General features: G+C 40.3%; 1 protein-coding gene across 1 annotated transcript in view; it reads right to left on the reverse strand.

Annotated features, from left to right (window-relative positions):
- Positions 1–22029, reverse strand: part of LEPR (leptin receptor) — a 53876-nt gene continuing 31847 nt past the window's right edge. The window contains exons 8-19 of the mRNA XM_035122208.2: positions 20246–20539; positions 20042–20159; positions 11790–11989; positions 8489–8637; positions 7489–7648; positions 7285–7367; positions 5837–6053; positions 4723–4905; positions 3971–4066; positions 3352–3454; positions 2836–2911; positions 1–1799 (exon numbers count right to left, since the gene is read on the reverse strand). Coding sequence (XP_034978099.1) covers positions 1782–1799; positions 2836–2911; positions 3352–3454; positions 3971–4066; positions 4723–4905; positions 5837–6053; positions 7285–7367; positions 7489–7648; positions 8489–8637; positions 11790–11989; positions 20042–20159; positions 20246–20539 — 1697 coding nt within the window. The 3' untranslated portion in view covers positions 1–1781. The remainder of the gene's footprint in view (positions 1800–2835; positions 2912–3351; positions 3455–3970; positions 4067–4722; positions 4906–5836; positions 6054–7284; positions 7368–7488; positions 7649–8488; positions 8638–11789; positions 11990–20041; positions 20160–20245; positions 20540–22029) is intronic.

Consider the following 22029-nt stretch of genomic DNA (forward strand, 5'->3'; position numbering starts at 1 on the left):
CAGTACTCTGATGGACATGAACAGAGCCCACTGTTCTCACAGAAATCACATGTACTTCCGTAATAGTGTTGTCAGGCATCTCTTGTCTTTAAGAAAAGTCTCTTCATACAAAGAAGATCACAGACCCATAGAATCTAATAGCTTCTCATTAACACAAAGCTCCAGAGTGCTCTATTTTGAAGGATTTTGATCTGGAAGTTCAGTTTCTAAGGAAGTTCCTATTTCATATTCCAACTGATAGCCTCAAAGACAGTAGAAAGTTTAAAAGCCATAATGTCAGAGTAATCAGGTACTTCTATTACTAATCAAACTAAGGAGAGAGGGTTTCTTCCTGACTATAACTGTTTGAGATGTGGTTACTTATTCATGACAGTCTCTTCTTGCTTCTGGCTCAATTTATAGGAAATATTAGAGTAACTGGGAAGAGTTCAAGGCTGTGCCTCTACTGACTATGCTACTCAACTACAGTGGTACCTCTAGCTACGAACTTAATTTGTTCCGTTCTTAACCTGAAACTGTTCTTAACTAGAGGCTTTCGCTAATGGGGCCTCTTGCTGCCGCTTCACTGCCAGCACACAATTTCCGTTCTCATCCTGGGGCAAAGTTCTCAACTCGAGGTAACTCTTCCAGGTTAGCTGAGTTTGTAACCTGAAGTGTTTGTAATCTGAGGCATTTTGTAACTTGAGGTACCACTGTACATATGTAGAGCTCTATTGAAGCCGCAGAATAATCACGTTCTAGGTGATCAACACACTCAACAGCACATACTGTAAAGTGTCGGTTCAGCTAGCAAAGCATTTTAAAAGACCATTTATAAATAAATGGAAATATGGCAGAAAGATTGATGTTTCTAAGGCCATGGCATTCTGGACTCCTGTTGCTATTGTTGTAAACCAAGGATGGGAAATATCAGGCTTAAATGCAAAATCAGGTTTCCTTCCCATTACCCCACCCCTCATATAGTCACCCATATACTACTGATGTTCTCTCTATGCATTCATGTCAGTTAAGGCTGGTTAACAGGAGTCTTGAAGAGTAAAGTGAGAATACATGGCACACATTGGTTGCATTCACACATTATGCTCACTTATGGTTTATTAAGGAACAAGCCAAGCATCTTCTTGGGCTCATATGCTCCTATGTGGCAGAAGTTTCAATTTTGCTTCACCAGATGGATGCCAGCAAACAGCAACAGTTTGTCATGTCTTTCAGTTATGGACTTGTCGTCAACACTAACTATGGTTAGTTTAAACAAGCCTGCTTCAGAAACTGCAGTTTGAAGTAAGTTTGTTTATAACTGAACTTAGCCCATGTTAACCAAAGCTGCTGCTCTGGATGACATGACAAACTGCAATAAACAAAAAGCAGAACTAAAGGTGCCCAAACTCCTCCTCCCAGCCAAGCAGGAGAAAGAAAGGGATGAGAGTTGCTCTCAAGTGCAGGCTTGTTCCCATGTTTTTAAATCTTGGTGTAGCATGATGCCCTAACACAGCCACAGTCCTCCTAACATCTATCTTTATATGTATGCTCCCTTTACACCCAGCAAACCCTTTACCTCGTCTGAAATATGGAAAGTGTTCTCAAAATTGTATACCAGTAGTGCAACTTTTGAACAAAATCATTTCCAGCACTATTATGTATGAACAAAATCAGCAGAATAATGAAATGATATGTAAGTAATTCTGTCTTCTGAATTCAAATAGAATATTCTTCTAACAACTCTGTATAGGAAGTCTGGGAGCTGTCACATTGGTTCAGCGGGCAGTGATCATGATTAGACTTCAAAGAATGTCCATTCTCTGTTTAAATGAAATGAAATAAAATTAACAATAAAGATGAGAAAATAAATATTTCACTGGGAATGAAAACTAAAATAACTTATAATGGGGAAAAACCCGAATAAGCAAGCATTCTCCTTGATCATTAGTATATTTCTTGTGCCCATCTCAATATTTAATATAACATTCGTGATTCCAAGGTAAAATTATCTAATGGTATACATTGTCATTTAAGCTACAGCAGCTGCACTAGCTTGTACCAACAAAGAATCAGAGTGCAGTTTACCAATAAATGCACCAAAATCCTATAGAAATGGCTGGTGGATTGTACCCATTCACTATGGGAATGCACCTGCTTTGTATTCAGAAGGTCCTAGGTTGAATCTTGGCATTTCCCAGTAGGATTTGGAAAGGTTACTGTGAAAACCCTGGAAAGCTCCTACCAGTTAGTGTAGACTAGCCTTCCCCAACCTAGTGCTCTCTAGATGTTGTTGGACTACAACTCCTATCATTCCCAACCATTGCCTATGCATCTGAAAGGTAACCAAGTTGGGGGAAGTTAGATACTGAGTGAAATGGTCTGACTCATTCTAAGAGCTTCCCATGCACTAACTGCATAATATTCTCTTCATGTGGGCTACCCTATTATATTCAAAGGAGAGAGGAGAGCCATGCACATATTTCTGTGAGCATGGGAGGTTGCTTCCTGTGATGAAGTGAAAGCCTTGAAAGAGAACAGTTTTCCATACACTAGAGTCTCCAGTTCACATAAAAGATCCCTGGATTAGGGCATTTTTTGTTGGATGTGTACCTGTGGAACCCATTGTAGAACCCAATTTCATCAATTCAATAGTAGGCATTGGCTTTCATTTCCAGAAAGCCCCGTTCATTCTAGCATTTAAGTTTGCATGAGAGTAGCAGGCACATGATAAAGTTTCATTTCTTTATTCATGCCCATTATTTACAGGGTTGTTAAAAAACTTGATGAGTAAATAAATTAGTTAAAAACAAATAAAGCTCACAAATCACTGAAATGTATTTAAGTGGGAACCCATACCTTTTGGAAGTTAACTCCTTGTGCCCAAGAGCAATTCTTGGGGTTTGGAACACCATCCCAGAATAATTTCTTCATTCTGAAATATTCCGATAAGATATTGATTTGGCTCAGTGAAGGATATAATCATTTTTCACTCTGAATACGTATTTCACAAATAAGGATTTATTCTTTTTAGAAGCCATCTTAAAACCAATAGCACCTAAAGATACTTTAAAAACAACAACTGAATTTAAAAATTACCTAGTTTCAAAAATTACCTAATGGCAGAGCAATTACGGCACACCTGCCAATGTTCTTGCAAAACACAGACATTCCTGTTTCCTTGCTCCTTTCACTCTCCCTCCCAGTAAGCAGCAGTGGCACACTTGTGGGAGGTCAAGTAAGTGCCACTGTCATCGTCCCTGCCCCCGCCGTCTGCTACTGGAAATTGCCTTTCCTGGGATTAATCTACAACACCTATCAAATTATTCATCTCAATCTAAACTTGCAAGCAGATTCAATACAGGAAAGGTTTACCTTTGGTGCAAGATCAAGAGACCTCCAAGAAGAAAAACCGAGCATGAAATAACTAGGGGTAGAATCACATAGAAGTTCACATCATTCTGTTTTTCAATTCCAGCTGAAAATAAGACCCAACAGTTTAAAACAGCTATCACTGCAGAGAATATTTACAATATAATCCTACAGAATGAACCTTACTCCCAATTAAGTGAATTTAAGATTGCAGACTTGGTTGTTTGCATCAGCTTGAACAGTTGAACTTGATTTGTTATTCCATAAAGTTAAATGAGACTTGGATATATACGGTTGTATCCAGTGTTGTGTGAGTGGCATTCTGCTCATGCAATGGGACTTTCCCTTTCTCTTCTCTTGAAACCATGCAATTAAGCAAAAATAATGAAATGCTATTGTATGCTTTAAGTAGAGAGATTGGAATTGGTTACAGATCATTAAGATTATGCCAGGAAAATTCAGTAATTTTTAAATGAATAATCAAGATTTGAGATGTGCCATGCTGTTAATGTGTTATAAACATTCCCAATGTATTATCTGATTATTATTTTTCTCATTAAAAGTTAGAGCAAGAAATCTTGGTCTGAAGGAAACGTCTACTAAAAATGCCAGAGTTGCTCACCTTTGGAGAATCCATATGTCACTGTGGGCTTTGTTACTCCTTCATGAATTATTGGGAACAAACTAAATTTGTATTTCTCAATAAGAATGAAATTATCTGGAACAACATAGCACATTTTTAATTTGGGCATACTAAATCTTCTTAACAAATCCTAATCTACAAAATCCATAAAACAGCTTGGGCCTTGCAATGCTGAAAGATGGGCATCTCTCTCGATTTCTGTCATTAGGGTTAATGTGGTCCTTCATATGTTGCTGAAGTCCTGCTCCCATCCAGCAAGTCCATTGTTTAGGCATAGTGGGAGCAGTTACCCAACAACATCTGCAGGGCCACGGGTTCTCCATCCCTGCCTTTAGAAATTAGGAAAGAATAAAAAGTCACTACACATAGCAATCCTCTGTAACTGTTCATCTCACACAGAGACAATTCAGTTACTGTATCAGTCTTGTTTTAAGAAGGATAATCCACAATAAATTTCAAAGATGAGCTGGGAAACACCATTTCTAACAGAGCAAATTGCACTATAAGAAACCAAGTATACCATTTATCACAAGGAAAGGAAAGGAAACCTGTACTCCAATATTAAATAAAAGACTATTGTGGACTCCTTTTGGAATTTATTTTAAATGTACAATACCGGTAGTTGCTAGCCTTTACAGTTTTGCAGTAAATCTTTATCTATAATCAAATACTGGTGAAAGATATTGAAACACAAGAGAAGCAGTAATAGATCTTTTTAAGTACAAACTCACCAAAAATGTGGTACTTCTTAACATTTGAGGGAATCATAATCCATTTAATCTGCTCTTCTTCGTTTAAGTTTGTCCATTCAATTACAAAAGATGTAATTATATAAGCCACAGGCGAAAGTGTCCAGGACACAATGACACAACTGCTGTTCACTGGGTAGGCACTGAAAGACTTCACAATGTTTACTGACAAAACAGCAAAACAGTATGTTGGTCATCAGGTACATCAGCGTTTCTCAACCACTGTTCCGCGGCACACTAGTGTGCCGCGAGACGCTGGCTGGTGTGCGGCGACGTGCGGCGACGAGAAGGGCGATTTGCATTGTCACGTGCCTGGCGGCCGCCAATATACATCACTGACCCGCCGGAAAGCAATATTTCTCCTCCTCTTTCCCAAAGCTCGGTGCAAACGAGCCTGGCGGCCGCCAATACGCAACACTAACCCGCTGGAAAGCAATATTTCTCCTCCTCTTTCCCAAAGCTCAATGCAAACGAGCCTGGCGGCCGCCAATATACACCACTAACCCGCCGGAAAGCAATATTTGGCAAGTGTTTCTTACACTCATAATTATAATATAGGGCGGCACAGAGTTAAATTTTTTAACTTTTTTAATGGTGGTGTGCCTCGTGATTTTTTTCACGGAACAAGTGTGCCGTGGCCCAAAAAAGGTTGAGAAACACTGAGGTACATTATCCCTTACAAATTAGGAGACAACTCATCAGATCCCACAGAGAAGAGTGAAATATATTTCAACTGCTGCTTTTAGCCTGCAGGTTAGAAATTTGGAAAAGCTCACAAGGAAAGAAACCGGAGCACGATGAAGATCCCTTCTTTTTTAGGCATGTGGAGGCATCTGATGAAAGTTGCATTCGCCACACCCAACCCAAATTCCTGCCCAGATTGCAGGAACCATGTGGCCTAGCTTTCCCTGCCTCCTGATTTTCTGCTGGCAGCAGAAACTCATACGATTAAATAGGTAGAAGAGCAGTAACATGGCCTTACCACTCAAATAACTACTTGTCTAAACATGAACACATTACAAAATGAGAACGGTTTATTATAAACTAGATTACTTAGTTAACAATACTTGAAGCTATCAAAAAATGTTTTTCTTACCTGTGCTGATTTGTTGTGACAGGGTTAAAATGAAATTGACTGAGGAAGTTCCAATTGAGTTGACAGCTAGAACCTTAATGGCATGTACATCCTCCATCCATGAAAATGTGTAGGCAGTATCATTTTCTACATAGTCAGACCAAGTAATGTTTTCTGAAGTATTATGCTCAACCACATAGTCTAGCACACTGCATAAGGAAAGATTCTTCATCAGTGGCTGTAAGAAAAATTCAGATACATTAGGCAGTTCAATTGTGGGTTGAGGCTGGTTTTGGCAGAGGTGTATGGTTTTTTTTAAGGAACAATTGAGGGTTAGTATCTCGTTTGACCAAACTGTGGGAGGCAGTGGAAGACAGGAGTGCCTGACGTGCTCTGGTCCATGAGGTCACGAAGAGTCAGACACGACTACCGGTAAACGACTAAACAACATCTCGTTTTTATGTTAGCAAGACTAAAAGCTACATTTTAAAATAATTACCATGCAGCTGTCCATAACTGCCTATAATGGTCCACAACTTCCATCACCTTCGATTACTTCTATATACCAATAAATATAAATTAAAATATTTTACACAGTTTGCCGGGCAAGCGAAGTTGGGTTTAAAATAATCAAACTTAGGTTTTGTAGTATGAAGTGTAGTGGAGCACAAAGAAAAGTGTCTGGGTTTTTTCATTGGTGAAATAAGTTTTACATAATAAACCTCATTTTAAACAGCCTTTTCCTTTGTGAATTAATGCTTGTCATTCAAAATCAGACACCTACCAAATCATACTCCTTTCTTCCTATTTGATAAGTGATGTTAACAAATATGAGTGACCTGTGAATTGTTAAGGGAATGCCTGACATCCTGGCAGGCTACGTAGTAAGGGTGCTTGAAATGCTATTAACTTAATTCAATTTCCCCCTTTGAATAATAATCTATGAATAGTTTGTACTTGCCAGGCCCCTGCTAGCTTTGGTCAACAGGGATTGGACCATGTCCAAAAACAGATTCTCTCATTCTTCATGAGAAAATGCTTCTGTTTATTAAAAAAAGGTGGTGCTTGGAGATTCAAGAGGCTCTTTTCTTTGTTAGAGATCTTTTTCCTGTGCCTAATGGAAAACTTTCTGTCAGCCTAGAGTGGGGGGGGGGTGTCATCATCATGGGATGATCTTCTTCATGGTAAGCTCTGACGTACAAGCCTAATTAGACTGACAACAATCCTAATTTGGCTTGCAAGTCCATTTTCTCCAAGTCATTACCACCTGCACCACACCAAACATCAAATTTTGATCTGTCACAGAGCTCTATTATAAACCTATGTTTTACTGGTTTTGCTAACAGAAATTACCAATGTCTTAGGTCTGGTATCCTTCAAATCCAGCCAACACCCACAATATATATCATGAACATCACAAAACAAAACCTGAAATAGATTTCAAATATTACCCTCTTCCATTGATTTACCTTCCAAAAAAGAGTAACATTTTTCTGGTTCCTTATTGAATCTTCATTAATGGTTCTCCAGAATTCAGGTCCTCTCAAGGGAGCTGGGGGTGGAGGGAATACAGTAAGATGCAAACAACAGTCTATTTGTTACATAATTCCAGTAAAAAACAAAAAACACCAATCCCAACAAACTGAAAGCATACAGGTAAGACACTGACTGACCTTTGATATCCTTAACAATTGTGTAGGTGGGTCTGCTCCAATCACTCCAGTAGCCTATTCCATCAATCACACTGCAGCGCACCTGAATGATGTATACTGCGCAGGGATCCTGCACCTTTGTGGTGGCAGAGCTAACTAATGGATCAGAAACCTCCAGCACCTGCAACAAAAAAGGATGTTTAAACTAGTAACAAACAAAATCATTTCTAAGTTACAAGCCAAGATCTTAAATCGTCAACAGGCTAACTGCTACTTAATCTTCATCCAATTTGTGGGGGCCAAAGCACTCCCCAGTGCATTTTTCATTGTGCAAGTCACACATAAGCTGACCTGAAGAACAGTTCTCCTTGGACACTGTCACAAATGGTCACCTGTAAAATGTGCCCACATTTCAGCCAGTTACCACTTTCCATTTTCCTTCTGGAAACAAAAAAAAAACCTGCACCAGAAATGCAATAAATTTTGCCTTTTGTGTGTGTTTACTAACCCAGCCAATGTAAACAGATTGGTGTAGTAAATCATCCCATCGTTTTTTCATAGACAAATAGGTAGAAGGTCAAGAAAGGTCATGAAATTTATGGGGTGTCAACAGATTGGCACAAACCATATTTGTCTAACCAAGGGCAATTTTTAAGAAGGGTTAGAAAAACACCCCACAAAACTATTAGCATTGGTTCTCAGTTGTAATAAAGTTGTGGGGTTTTTTTTTTTAAGAAAGTTTACAATACTTTCATTACATTTTACTTTAAAATATAGTTTTTGTTTGTAATTGTTCCTAATTGAAAATAACCCATCATATAGTGGAAATCTCATTGGCATGGAAAATACACCCCAGTTTCCCCCTCCCTCACACACAATGGATGAAGGTTAATTTACTGAAGATCGGCATGTCACAAACCAAATGCTGGAATCCACACATTTTTACAAACTAGCAGCAAAACGCCATTGCACCCTTGCATCTCGTGATGCACAGGCTAATTTAGATTAAGTGTGACCATACCTCCCAGGCAATTTCTGTTCCATTGACTGCATACCGAATCTGAAACTGGAGATCATTCTTTGGAAGTTCTGGGTTTTTCCAGCTCACATTCAGCAGTCCTGCTTCCCCTGTAATTTCTGCTTTGACACTGGAGGGAGAAAACGGCTTCACTAGAAAGTTAAACAAAATAAATTTGACTGGTTTATGAGGTCTCTAGTAGAATCCTATAAAGCTGTGTGTCAGTTCTTCCTTACCAAACTGGCATTAGAGCAATGTATATATAATGTATATTCATTATAGCTGTATCCTGTCCCCTCAACAATTCATTTATTACATTTTGTTAAAAATATTTATAGCTTGACCATCATCTATACAATGGGTACCCAAAATGGTGCCCTACAAGCGTTGTTGGACTCTAGCTCTCATCATCCTTAGGCGGCAAGGCCTGTGATCAGGGATGGCGTCAGTGTGGTCCATAAACATCTGAAGGACACCATGTTGGCTCATTCTAATGCCAGCTTGCTATACAGAGACAAAATGGGACAGGCCAAAATAATGCAGCAAAGCAAATAACATAGAAAGAAACAGGGACAGCCAAATCAGCAGAGTACTTCAACAATCACAAGTATAAGACATTAAGATGCCTGGGTAGATAGATAAGTTTTAACTAGGAGCCAGAATCAGTGCAACACTGGCACCAGTTATGCTTCTATGAGGAGAACATTCCACAGCTGTGGTGCCATCAGAAAAGAGAGGCTGTCTTCCTCACCACAGCATTAATAACTTGCACCGGCAATGGAACATAGAAAAGAGCCTCCTCTGAAGATCTTAAGAGAGCCTGATGTAGGGATGGCTGATGTATGAGGAGAGGCACTCCTTCATGAAAGAACTGTTTTGTGTGTACTTCAGTAATTTTGATATGTTTTTCACTACCAGTTTTAAAAAAGCAAGCACAAGGATGGCCGGTGTGTGTGTGTGTGTGTGAGAGAGAGAGAGAGAGAGAGAGATACAACGGGACTAAACTATGGTTTCAAGGACTAAAATATACTGTGTGGCATTCAACTAAGTTTTACACAGAACAGATCCATTGAAACTAATGGACAACTAAGTTAGGCTGATTAATTTCAGTGGGTGTCCTCTCAATAAAACAATCTCAATCTCGATAAAACAATCCACTGCAGCATAAATGTAAAAACACAGGGAGAATAAAAAGGTCTTCATTTGGTACCAAAAATATCTTAATATAGGTACCAGGTGAGCCTCACTGTGGAGGGCATATTCCATAACTAGGGTGGTACCACCCCAGTTTAAAGCCATGAACACTTCATAGTTATTAACAGCTTTTCTTTTCAAAATGTTCATAATTCTTTAAGTTCTATTCCACATGCCGTCTGAAACATTGCGTATGATACTAAGCATATCATCACCAAGGAGCTGAGAATCCATATGAATTGTGTAGTTTGGGGATATATGGTACTCCCTATGAAAGTATATGTTTAGTTGGAGACAAGTTATAACAGGGAAAAAGTAACAAGGAAGTGATGGAAAATGGAAAGGGAGATTAGGAGTATTGAAAATTAAAGCCATTGTTGGAAATATCTAGTTACTGCATGCCGTGGTGATTCATACACTTAATTTTCTTTCAGTTTTAATAAAACCAGCCATCACTGGCCATCACACAAACTCACCATCATTGACTGGATAATTTAAGTACCATAAGAAAAACAAATGCTGGAACTGGAGGGGCAGGCACAAAGGCACTTATGCGAGAAGGAAGCAAATTATAGTTCTGTAATTTACAGTTTTCAAATTAAAGGCTGAGTTACTGTGGGGTAGCTGGAATTTTCCATATTATATGCATCATGAAAGTGTGGCTAGGCTCCAGAATTCCCCCTACCCACCCCCTTCTTAAAAGTCATAGCTATTGGTATACTACAAAAGTGAGAAGCTACTTTACAGACTACTTTTCCTTGGCGACATCATTTGAAAGAAGCTCCTAATGAATTGGATAGCATGCCCAAGTCCCTTGAGAAAGGCAATATACTGCAACCTGTAGGTACAAAAGCACCAGGGGGAATGGCCATAGCTCAGTGGTAGGTAATCTACCCTGCATGCAGAAGGTCCCAGGCAGGCCCAGATATAAGCAACTGGAGCCCTGGGCTAGGAGACCTTGGGACGCCCAAACTTAATAGCATCTGATCATTAGAAACAAACTTTGTTCTCTTCTTCATCTACTCAATGAAAGTAGAACATTGCTGAAATTTTAGCCTTGATAAAAATGTTGTTTATAACCTTTAATAAGTTTACAAAAGTATGGAATTAAGGAAGATATCCACCTAGAACATTTCTAGGGGAATCATAGCTATGTTACAACATTATACTATATACAATGTCAGATCAGTTTCTTTCAAGCTTTTTTGGGTGCAAACTTATCAATGGCAGTTGGAGGATGGATGGTGGCTAACAGATTGAGGTTGAATCCTGACAAGACAGAAGTACTGTTTTTGGGGGACAGGGGGTGGGCGGGGGTGGGGGACTCCCTGGTCCTGAATGGGATAACTGTGCCCTTGAAGGATCAGGTGCGCAGCCTGGGAGTCATTTTGGACTCACAGCTGTCCATGGAGGCACAGGTTAATTCTGTGTCCTGGGCGGCTGTCTACCAGCTCCATCTGGTACGCAGGTTGGGACCCTACCTGCCCGCGGACTGTCTCACCAGAGTGGTGCATGCTCTAGTTATCTCTCACTTGAACTACTGCAATGCGCTCTACATGGGGCTACCTTTGAAGGTGACCCGGAAACTGCAATTAATCCAGAATGCGGCAGCTAGACTGGTGACTGGGAGCAGCCGCCGAGACCACATAACACCGGTCTTAAGAGACCTACATTGGCTCCCAGTATGTTTCCGAGCACAATTCAAAGTGTTGGTGCTGACCTTTAAAGCCCTAAACGGCCCCGGTCTTGTATACCTGAAGGAGTGTCTCCACCCCCATCGTTCAGCCCGGACACTGAGATCCAGCGCCGAGGGCCTATTGGCGGTTCCTTCACTGCGAGAAGCAAAGCTACAGGGAACCAGGCAGAGGGCCTTTTCGGTAGTGGCCCCCGCCCTGTGGAACACCCTCCCATCAGAGGTCAAGGAGATAAACAACTATCTGACATTTAGAAAACACCTAAAGGCAGCCCTGTTTAGGGAAGTTTTTAATCTGTGAGATTTTAATGTATTTTGGTATTTGTTGGAAGCCGCCCAGAGTGGCGGGGGAAACCCAGTCAGATGGGTGGGGTATAAATAATAATAATCCATTCTCAGAAAAAAAAATTCACTTACCTACTTCTTTTGGAAGGATACACACTGGTGGTGATGTCACTGTCCCCAGTGAGTGCTTAATCTCTATCCACATTGTGTATCCAGACAGGAGATAAAAAGGCTGAAAGATGCACTCATAAGAATTATTCGTCTGTGAAGAGCATTCTTTTACCTCCGAATCGGAAGGCATACTTGGAGACTCTGTACAATACACATCACTCCTTTAAAAGACATGAAAACATTATTTTCAGTTTAGCTATGAGATTATATGCATCTGGAGATTAACAATGCAAAACTGTCATTTGTATATGCTGTAAAAAAAACTAATGCAGATGAGAAAGCCCTCAAACGCCATGTTTTTTACCTATCAATTTAACAAAAAATGTTTTTAAGAATTTCTCTCTGCCTACTCAGCTGAAATGGACTAAATATCCCTTTTAGAATCAGTCATTTAAAAATGGTTCCCAAAACCAAAACAATCGCTTTGAACACTGAAAATGGAATAACAAGTCATACATATAATTATTCTTTGCTGTTAAATTACCTTTTTCACCAACATATTTTTGCTTATGAAAGGTATCATGGTGTTAGAATTGCAGGTGGGACTGCAAAACAGTCTTGCAAAACAGAAGTCGGTCTTATCCAAGGAAAATTCTTGTGATAGTTTGAATGCAAAATAGATGAAGCAAGTGAATGTTTATATCTCACCACTGGCTACCTATAACCACTTTCCATAGCGGGGGGGCGGGTGCATGTTACAGCCTTCTAGGTCAGTGAATGGAACCTCAAAAAGGTAATGAGCTTATACTGACATTGCTGTGGGTTATTCTTTGCACTGAAATGGCATCCTCATATTAACATGCTTCAAGGTCTGGGCCTAGACTGAAGCCATTGCTATCCCCACCATGTGAACTGTAGTCCAACAATATCTGGTAGGTACCACATTGACTATCCCTGTGGTACCTCTCAGTACCTCCCATTTTAGAAATTAAGCACTACTGGACTGTAGTCTAAGGAACTAACAAATGAAACATTCAACCTGAGCCGGGCAAATTTTGCAGGAACACATCAGTTTGCAACCTTGGTCATTGTACTTTAGGCTAAGCAAGGCTGCTGCTCTCCATTTCCAATAATTAAAAACAATCATTAAAAACAATTACTCAAACAATCATTAAAAAGGTTCTTAATGTACCTATTACAAGATAGATGTAAGTGCACAAATCTTGTGACAGATCCATATCCGTCTCGCAAGCAGACACCTGTACAAACCTTCCCTACATTACTGTTTTACATCACGAATGTGATTTGTCCCACTTGACAAAGCCAAGAGTTTGGAGTCTTTCTGAAATTAAGATGTGCCCAGCTTCTATTCAGTTTCACATTAGTCATTCAACAATGGGCAATGTATTGGCAATTTCACTAAAAAAAAGAGCATGCCTTGCCACTTGTTTAAGTCACTGGGAATCCTGCCAATAACAACAACAACAACAACTGGCTCTAATGTACATCCTGTTGGGAATATGAATGAATTATTCTAATACTGGCCTAAGAGAATGTTGGAAAGATATTGTAAAGCAGAGGTGGGTAATCTGTGGCCTTCCAGATGTTGTTGGACTTCAGTTCCCATCAGCTGAGCCAGCCTGGTCAATGGCCAGGAATGATGGGAGCTGTAATCCATGAATACTTGTGGGATCCCAGGTTCCCCATTCCTGCTGTAAAGAATCAAAACTACCAATTCTATCTGGAATCTCTCGAGGTAGATGGATAGCTCAAAATACAGATTCTTAAGTAATTTTTTATAAAACATGAATCAGCTATACTATTCTCTTTGTACACTTTTTTGCAGCCTGTGGACAAGTATAATTTCCTTCTCACTCATTGGTGGCATATTTTCATTTGTGTGTGCACTCATGAACAAAAATTATTCAGGGCTATATGTTACCCTCAATTTTTAAATAAAACTTGTATTTATTTTTTATAAAGCTTTTCTAGCACGCAGAATACTTTACAATCCTTTGACTTATTCTTCTTCACAATTACTGTGAAGCAGGTAAATAATAATTTCATTTGGAAGGCGGGGAACTAAGGTTCTGAGAGAGCCTCCCCAGAGATCCCACAGCCGAGCAGCTTTGAGCCAAATCTAATACTCCTTTCCCTTGCAGGAAACCTCAGAATTGACATGTTGTTGTTGTTGTTGCTGCTGCTACTACTACTACTAATAATAATAATAATAATATTAATAATAATTTATTTGTACTCTGCCCATCTGGCTGGGTTGCCCCAACCACTCTGGCAGGCTTCCAGCATATATAAAACACAGCAAAACATTAAAGCTTAAAAAGCTTCCCTATACAGGGCGGCCTTTAGATGTTTCCTAAATGCTACATAATTACTAATTTCCTTAACACCTGAGGGCATTCCACGAGCTGGGTGCCACTACCGAGATGGCCCTCTGCCTGGTTCCCTGTAGCTTCACTTCTTGCAGTGTGGGAACCGCCAGAAGGCCCTCAGTGCCGGATCTCTTTGTCTGGGCTGAATGACATATGTATCCCTTCAATTCTAGGAGATGCTCAGACCTGGGTCTGCGACCTCAAAATAAACTTGAGAGTGAGTTAGGCTGAGAGGCTTGCCCAGATTTCTCATAAGAAGGGATTTGAACTGGTTTTCTCAGATATGAGCCCAGTATTCTAAGCACTGCACCACACTGGTTCATTTGACATATTCTCAGCTTATAACAAATGGTAACAGTATGCTAATTTCAGTGGATCTTTGTGAAATGTTAGCAGTCTGGTGTTATAGCTTCATTAAATCAAGTCCAACAGTGTTGCCTCTCACATGCTTCCCCAAGTACAGTATGTGTTCTTGGGGTGGAACACCACTGTAATTTGAGAAACACCCGGTGAATGCATGACTAGGATATACAGTGGAACCTCTACTTATGGACGTCATCAGTTCCAGAGGTCCATCCCTAAGTCGATCCGGGTCGCTGGTAGAAGCACCATTGTGTGCAGGCACATTCGGCGGCAGCACACTTCTGCGCATGTGCAGACGGCGGCAGCCGCTTCTGCACATGTGTGAATCGTGGCAAACCCGGTATTCACTTCCGGGTTTGCCGTGGTCGCAACTTGGATCAGATCCAAGTAGAGGCAGTCGTAAGTAGAGGTTACGACATTTGGCCTGCATTTTGACAGTATGTTTAGAAGTAGGAATGCTAATACTGCCAGGTTTGTATTTTAATAGGCAGGCTTGTATTTTAATAGGCAGGTTTACCTGGCGGCTTCCCAGCTCACTGTGCCATAGATTGTCACTGCTAAATGCCATGCTTTGTCTCCAAATGTACCACAGTTAAAAACATATTGACTCATAAGCAGGCATCCAAAGCACTGTAAATGGTTTTCTGCATCTTCTAGTGGCATCACTTTTCTGTTCTCAAAAGGTCAGAGGCTATTCCAGAGCAGCACTCCAAGAGGCATGAGAGAATGGAGTTGTGGGGTGGGGTGAGGAACCTTCCCCACCACCCCCAGTGCAAGGTGAAGTGCTTTGCACATGCACATAGACCTCTCTGGATATGACTGTCCCCCAACAAGCTTCATATTGGTCTTTGATATTATAAAAGCACAGTTCCTTAGCATACACCCAGTGAAGCTGAGTAGCTGTCTAGACCTCCCATTTTGTCTCACACCCACATGACTCTGCTTTGCCTCTCGGTACAGTCATAGCTTATTCAAAAACAAAACAAAACACTTTGTGAGCTCCTGCTTACTCACTCCACTTTGGCAGCAAGTATATGTGCTCCCTTAGAATGACCCAGCTCACGCTTTGACAAACGGTAGTCTATTTCAAACTGCTTGCCTCTGGTTAGAAATATGTCCATTGTGCCCTGCAAGTGTTTTCAACCCACCTAGCAGGTTCACCCACTTCTGATCAAATAAGGATAAGCAATCCAAATGACTGTGGCCACAATTCCAACTAAGACTTCATAGCAAACTTATGTCCAGTGGCAAGCAGCAGACATAACCAAGTCCTGAGCTAGTGTAAAAGGGAGTTGGCACTCAGTGATATAAAATGTCCAACTGGGAACATAACAGGTAAGTTCATATGGGTCTCTGGAATCCTTCCGCAAACATCTTCTTTGAATGTCACATTTTTAAAAAAATAGATTAAAAGAAACTATGGTTTAATGTGCATATTACTGAAAAGTTATCTGGTCCTGTTGCTGCCATGAAACAATGCAAGCTTTGGCTTGCTGGGACCTTTGAGCCTGAACTTGTGGTTGGTTGCTTGGTTGCTTGGTCATAACCAAACATAGCAAGATGAAGGTCTACCAGGCTTGCGTTTTGAGCATGCTGCTTTATGGAAGTGTGTCGTGGGCAACTTACACCCACCAGGAGTAATGCCTCAATGCCTTCCATATATCTGTGTCAGGAAGATTTTGGGCATCACATGGCAGGATAGAGTCTTAAACAAATGTGTGCTCTCCTAAGACCTCATTTCCAGCATGTTGTCAGCGACATCTACTTTGGCTTGGTCATGTCCACAGAATGGAAGATGGCAGGATCCCCAAGGGTGTGCTCTGTGAGCATCTGGCTTCCACACTAGGGCTGTTAGCAGACCAACTCTGCGTTACAAAGATGTCTGCAAACATGACATGAAGACTGGCAACATTAATCCACCCATACGGGAATCCCTTGCAGTGACGGGAATCTATTGCAGTGTCTGGAGACAGACAGGTTGTATATTCTCAACAGTGACCAGAGGAGGAATAACTGTTGGAAGAAACACAGAGAGAAGAAACGCCATGTTGAACTAGCAGCAAAACTAGTTATCTTCATCTACTGCACGTGCAATACAACATGTCTCTTCTGTATTGTTCTTCACAGCCACAAATGCTGAAACTCTCCAACGGTTCTACTTTACCCCTGAAGGTGTACTCTTCCATTATCTTCCGAGACAGATGAACGTCAACAACTACATGAACAAAATTTGTTCTTGAGTGAAACAGACCATGAGCCCAGGTTCAGTTATCATTATAAGCTACACTGGCTTGTTTCCTGGAGCAGGAGGCAGGGAGGAGTGGAGTGAGACCATCTGACCAAGTGTACCACCCTGGTGCTCGTTCACATTGAACCATAGTTAAAAACAAACTATGGTTTAATGTGATGTGTGAGCTGGGCCACTGGTTCTTAACCTTTAACCCACTACCAACCAAGTATGCACAGGCATAAATAGCACTGTGGTTAGTAAAAGGAGAAATATGCATGGAGGACCTGGAGGAATGGAAGTAGGGAGTTGCTTTGACAGAAGCACTATATATGGATAAGTCTTAAATTGGCTGATTGGTTTTTTTTAAAAAAAAATGTACTGAAAGTATATTCTATGTTATTAGAATGACCAGCCATACCTGTGGCACATAAACCTTTCAAGCAGGCAGCCAGAAAGGAAATTGCTCATTTAATTGGCCCCTCAGTGGCATATTTAGCTGTCTTTTCCCTCTTAATGTCAGACAGACAAATGCAGATTAAATCAGTACAATTTTCTCTGAAGACTTAGCACAGGATACTGTATTTTTCAAATACAGTATTTTTTTAAATAAAAAGTATATTTCAACTACCAGCATCAAGGGAAGAATAAACATCGAGTCATGACTGACCTCCCGTTGGAAAAGCATTGCAGAATTTCACCTGCAAAATTTCAATCAGTGTAAAGATCAAGTGATTTGTTTTGTTTGCTACACATTGTCTCTATCTGAACTATGTGCAGTGTTGCAGTGATACAAGATTATAGCGATTTAGAAACTATGGGCCAGTTCAGACATAATTCTGGCATGGCTTCACATTACCTAAACATGCATGGATGGGTCTTAGGTTCATAGGATAGGAACATATGAAGCTGCCTTATACTAAATTGTACCATTGGTGCAACTAGTTCAGTATTGCCTACACCAGCCTAAGTGCTACCAGAGAGATACGCTCTACTCCCCTTCTATCCTGCCATGGCTGTGAGATCAGTCTTAAACTAACCACAGCTCCATGTTATGTCCAAACTTGGATGACTGTCATTAGTTGATACAATGGTTAGTGAAGAAGCCAGAATCATACACCATGGCTTGATTCTAGCTTGTTTGAACTAAGCATAGTTTAAAGTTGTTCTCATTGATGAAATTGATGCATGAGATGAAAATAGTGACCCAGATTTGACAGAACACTAAAACTATGACTTAGAGACAACTACTTACACATCTCCTGTAGAGAATTCCAGAGGTGACATGCTACTTAGAGAAGACCCAATAACTTGTTACTTGCAACTGTGCCTCCTGAAAAAAGGAGATAATAAACCAGGCCCCCTCAAGGCACAATAGGGAGTATATGGGTGGAAGTGTTTCTTCAACGCGACTGAATTTTCAGCTGAACACCATCCGTTTTGAACTGATCCCCAAAACAAAATCAGTAACCACTTTAGCTTCTAAATAATAGATATTAATCAAGACCTTCTGTCAGACATCTTCAGGAGTCTAGCTGATGCAATCTTGACAATGAAAACTGTCAGTTACTCACTCTTCAGAAGACAATGGCTTAAGTCCTACTATAAGCAATGGAAGGAGTGAGTAGCAACTAATTTACATCTCCTTTTAAAAGGACTTGGTCAGCAATAATTTTAGCTGGATTAAATCCTTTTACTGACCCCTGAACACAGAATCAGCAGTGTTCTACCAGAGAGCTGATCACATGATGCAAGTGATAATGGAGCATGGGAATGCCTGGATTTAGTCCCCTCCTCCAAGCAAAGTCTGATGTGATAGAGCCAATAATATATTCACAGTGAGTAAGTGTGCTCAGCAGTATTGGGAATGAAGTCTCTAGTGAATAGGGCTGCCATACGTCCATATTTTCTATGATATTACTAGTCAATTCCTTTAAAAAAGCTCAACAACTTTTGGAGTGTCCTGGCTTTTACTTTTTGAAATATGGTAACCCTACTGTTGTTGTTGTTGAGTCGTTTAGTCGTGTCCGACTCTTCATGACCCCATGGACCAGAGCACGCCAGGCACTCCTGTCTTCCACTACCTCCCGCAGTTTGGTCAGACTCATGTTCGTAGCTTCAAGAACACTGTCCAGCCATCTCGTCCTCTGTCGTCCCCTTCTCCTTGTGCCCTCCATCTTTCCCAACATCAGGGTCTTTTCCAAGGAGTCTTCTCTTCTCATGAGGTGGCCAAAGTATTGGAGCCTCAGCTTCAGGATCTGTCCTTCCAGTGAGCACTAAGGGCTGATTTCCTTCAGAATGGATAGGTTTGATCTTCTTGCAGTCCATGGGACTCTCAAGAGTCTCCTCCAGCACCATAATTCAAAAGCATCAATTCTTTGGTGATCAGCCTTCTTTATGGTCCAGCTCTCACTTCAATACATCACTACTGGGAGAACCATAGCTTTAACTATACGGACCTTTGTCAGCAAGGTGATGTCTCTGCTTTTTAAGATGCTGTCTAGGTTTGTCATTGCTTTTCTCCCAAGAAGCAGGCATTTTTTAATTTCGTGACTGCTGTCACCATCTGCAGTGCTCCTGGAACCCAAGAAAGTAAAATCTCTCACTGCTTCCATTTCTTCCCCTTCTATTTGCCAGGAGGTGATGGGATCAGTGGCAATGATCTTAGTTTTTTTTATATTGAGCTTCAGACCATATTTTGCGCTCTTCTCTTTCACCCTCATTAAAAGGTTCTTTAATTCCATCTCCCTTTCCTTCATGGATCACTGCCTTGTCATGGCGAAGGGGCTTGAATAACTCAGAGAAGCTATGAGCTATGCCGGGCAGGGCCACCCAAGATGGACAGGTCATAGTGAAGAGTTTTGACTAAACGTGATCCACCTGGAGCAGGAACTGGCAAGCCACTCCAGAATCCCTGCCAAGAAAACTCCATGGACAAAGACAACAGGCAACCCTACTAGTGAATCTCAAACCTGAGAGTCTCAGTATATGAGGTAAACATTTAGCCTGAACATTGCCATTAAGCTCAAATGAGACTGGAAACAGGGGAAAGACTTATAAAAAAATACCGGTACTTCCCAAACTAATCTTCCTGATTATAAGACTTTCTACCTCAGGCTTTCCTCTTTGGTCTAGCAAAAGTGGGCAAGGACTTAGCTCACTTTAGGTCATGCCTCAGACCTGATGTTTGACTGTCCTAGGCTCAACTGCATTTATTTGCTTTATGCTTTTATCCACCACCTTTTCCAATGTGGAATCTTTTCACAAAACATCAGATTAAAATGAACATATACCTGTAGTATCTCAACAGCAAAGTGCTCTCCGAAAGCAGTGGGTCTGTGTTGGTGGACCATCTGCAAGTCATTTTTTGCAAGTTGCCATATGTTTCACATGTGATGCTGATATTAACATCTATTTGAAAGACAGACTTAATCAACAGAAAATCTAAGAAAAAATAGATTTACCAACATAAATTTAAAAATAAGCAGGAATCTTACCTATTATATATAATTCAGCATAACGGTGATTACATTCCTTGTTTTCATTACAGCAGTATAAGGCATTAAATAGGAAATTCCCTCCAGGCTTCATAGCATTTAAGTTGACAAGTGTTACTTTGCCAATGTAGTCATTCACAAGTGTGTACTGACTCCTAGGGATTTCTTTTGCTAAATTTAACCACCAGACTATCTTCTCCGATGAGATTACTTTATTTTTTGTTTTGTAAATACAATAAAAGGAAACATTTGTTCCAACACTTGCCAGGATTTTTGAAGGGAAATACATGACTTCTATTACAAGAAACAAAGTGGATAAAAGACAAAAGAGACAAAAATTATACATTGGAAGAAAACAATCACATCCCAAAAGGTATGCAGTGCAGTAAACTTTCAAAATATATATAATGACTACTATTGATAATTTATAATAGAAAAAATGAATATCCCTTTCTTATTAATTGTAGTGTTTAAGATTACTTCTCTAACCTGTCACGTGTTTCAGCCTGTTTTTAGCTTATTGTTGATTTTCATGTTTTTTAAATAAAATTTGTTGTCAAATCATATTTCTTTAACTGTCTTTTATTGATAATTTCAATGTTTTATTTTGTAGAGCACTTCGAGGTTTTATTACAATCAAGTCGTATATAAATTTTGTTAAAGAAATGAATATATGTATACAATGCTTTTTTCTGTGGGGACACATACCCTTAAACATTTTGTGAATCTTTGTACTTTTGTCCATTTACTATATTTACTTTTCCCGAAATGGCATGTACATGTACTGAAAAAGGAGTCATACATTGAAAAAGGCCACAAAATTTTTATGTAATGTATACCACTCTATACATCAACAAGGCAAGTTTGGCCTTGGAGTTCAAAACGAAGCAGGGCAAAGGCTAACAGAGTTCTGTCAAGAGAACAAGCTGGTCATCACAAACACTCTACACATGAGTCGACTCTACACATGGATATCACCAGATGGGCAGAATCGAAATCAGATTGATTATATTCTCTGCAGCCAAAGAAGGAGAAGCTCTATCAGTCAGCAAAATCAAGACCTGGAGCTGACTGTGGCTCAGATCATCAGCTTCTTATAGCAAAATTCCAGCTTAAACTGAAGAAAGTAGGAAAAACCACTGGGCCAGTAAGATACAATCTAAATCAAATCCCTTATGAATACACAGTGGAAGTGAGGAACAGGTTTAAGGATTTAGATTTGGTGGACAGAGTGCCTGAAGAACTATGGATGGAGGCTCGTAACATTATACAGGAGGCAGCAACGAAAACCATCCCAAGGAAAAGGAAATGCAAGAAAGCAAAATGGCTGTCCAACGAGGCCTTACAAATAGCGGAGGAGAGGAGGCAAGCAAAATGCAAGGGAGATAGTGAAAGATACAGGAAACTGAATGCAGATTTCCAAAAAATAGCAAGGAGCGACAAGAGGGCCTTCTTAAATGAGCAATGCAAAGAAATAGAGGAAAACACTAGAATGGGGAAAACCAGAGGTCTGTTCAAGAAAATTGGAGATATGAAAGGAACATTTCGTACAAAGATTACCATAATAAAGGACAAAAGTGGTAAGGACCTAACAGAAGCAGAAGGCATCAAGAAGAGGTGGCCAGAATACACAGAGCAATTATACCAGAAAGATATGGAGGTCTCGTACACCCCAGGTAGTGTGGTTGCTGACCTTGAGCCAGACATCTTGGAGAGTGAATTCAAATGGGCCTTAGAAAGCACTGCTAATAACAAGGCCAGTGAAAGTGATGATATTCCAGCTG

Source organism: Zootoca vivipara, chromosome 7 (assembly GCF_963506605.1).
Source record: "Zootoca vivipara chromosome 7, rZooViv1.1, whole genome shotgun sequence".
In the NCBI taxonomy this organism is placed as follows: Eukaryota; Metazoa; Chordata; class Lepidosauria; order Squamata; family Lacertidae; genus Zootoca; species Zootoca vivipara.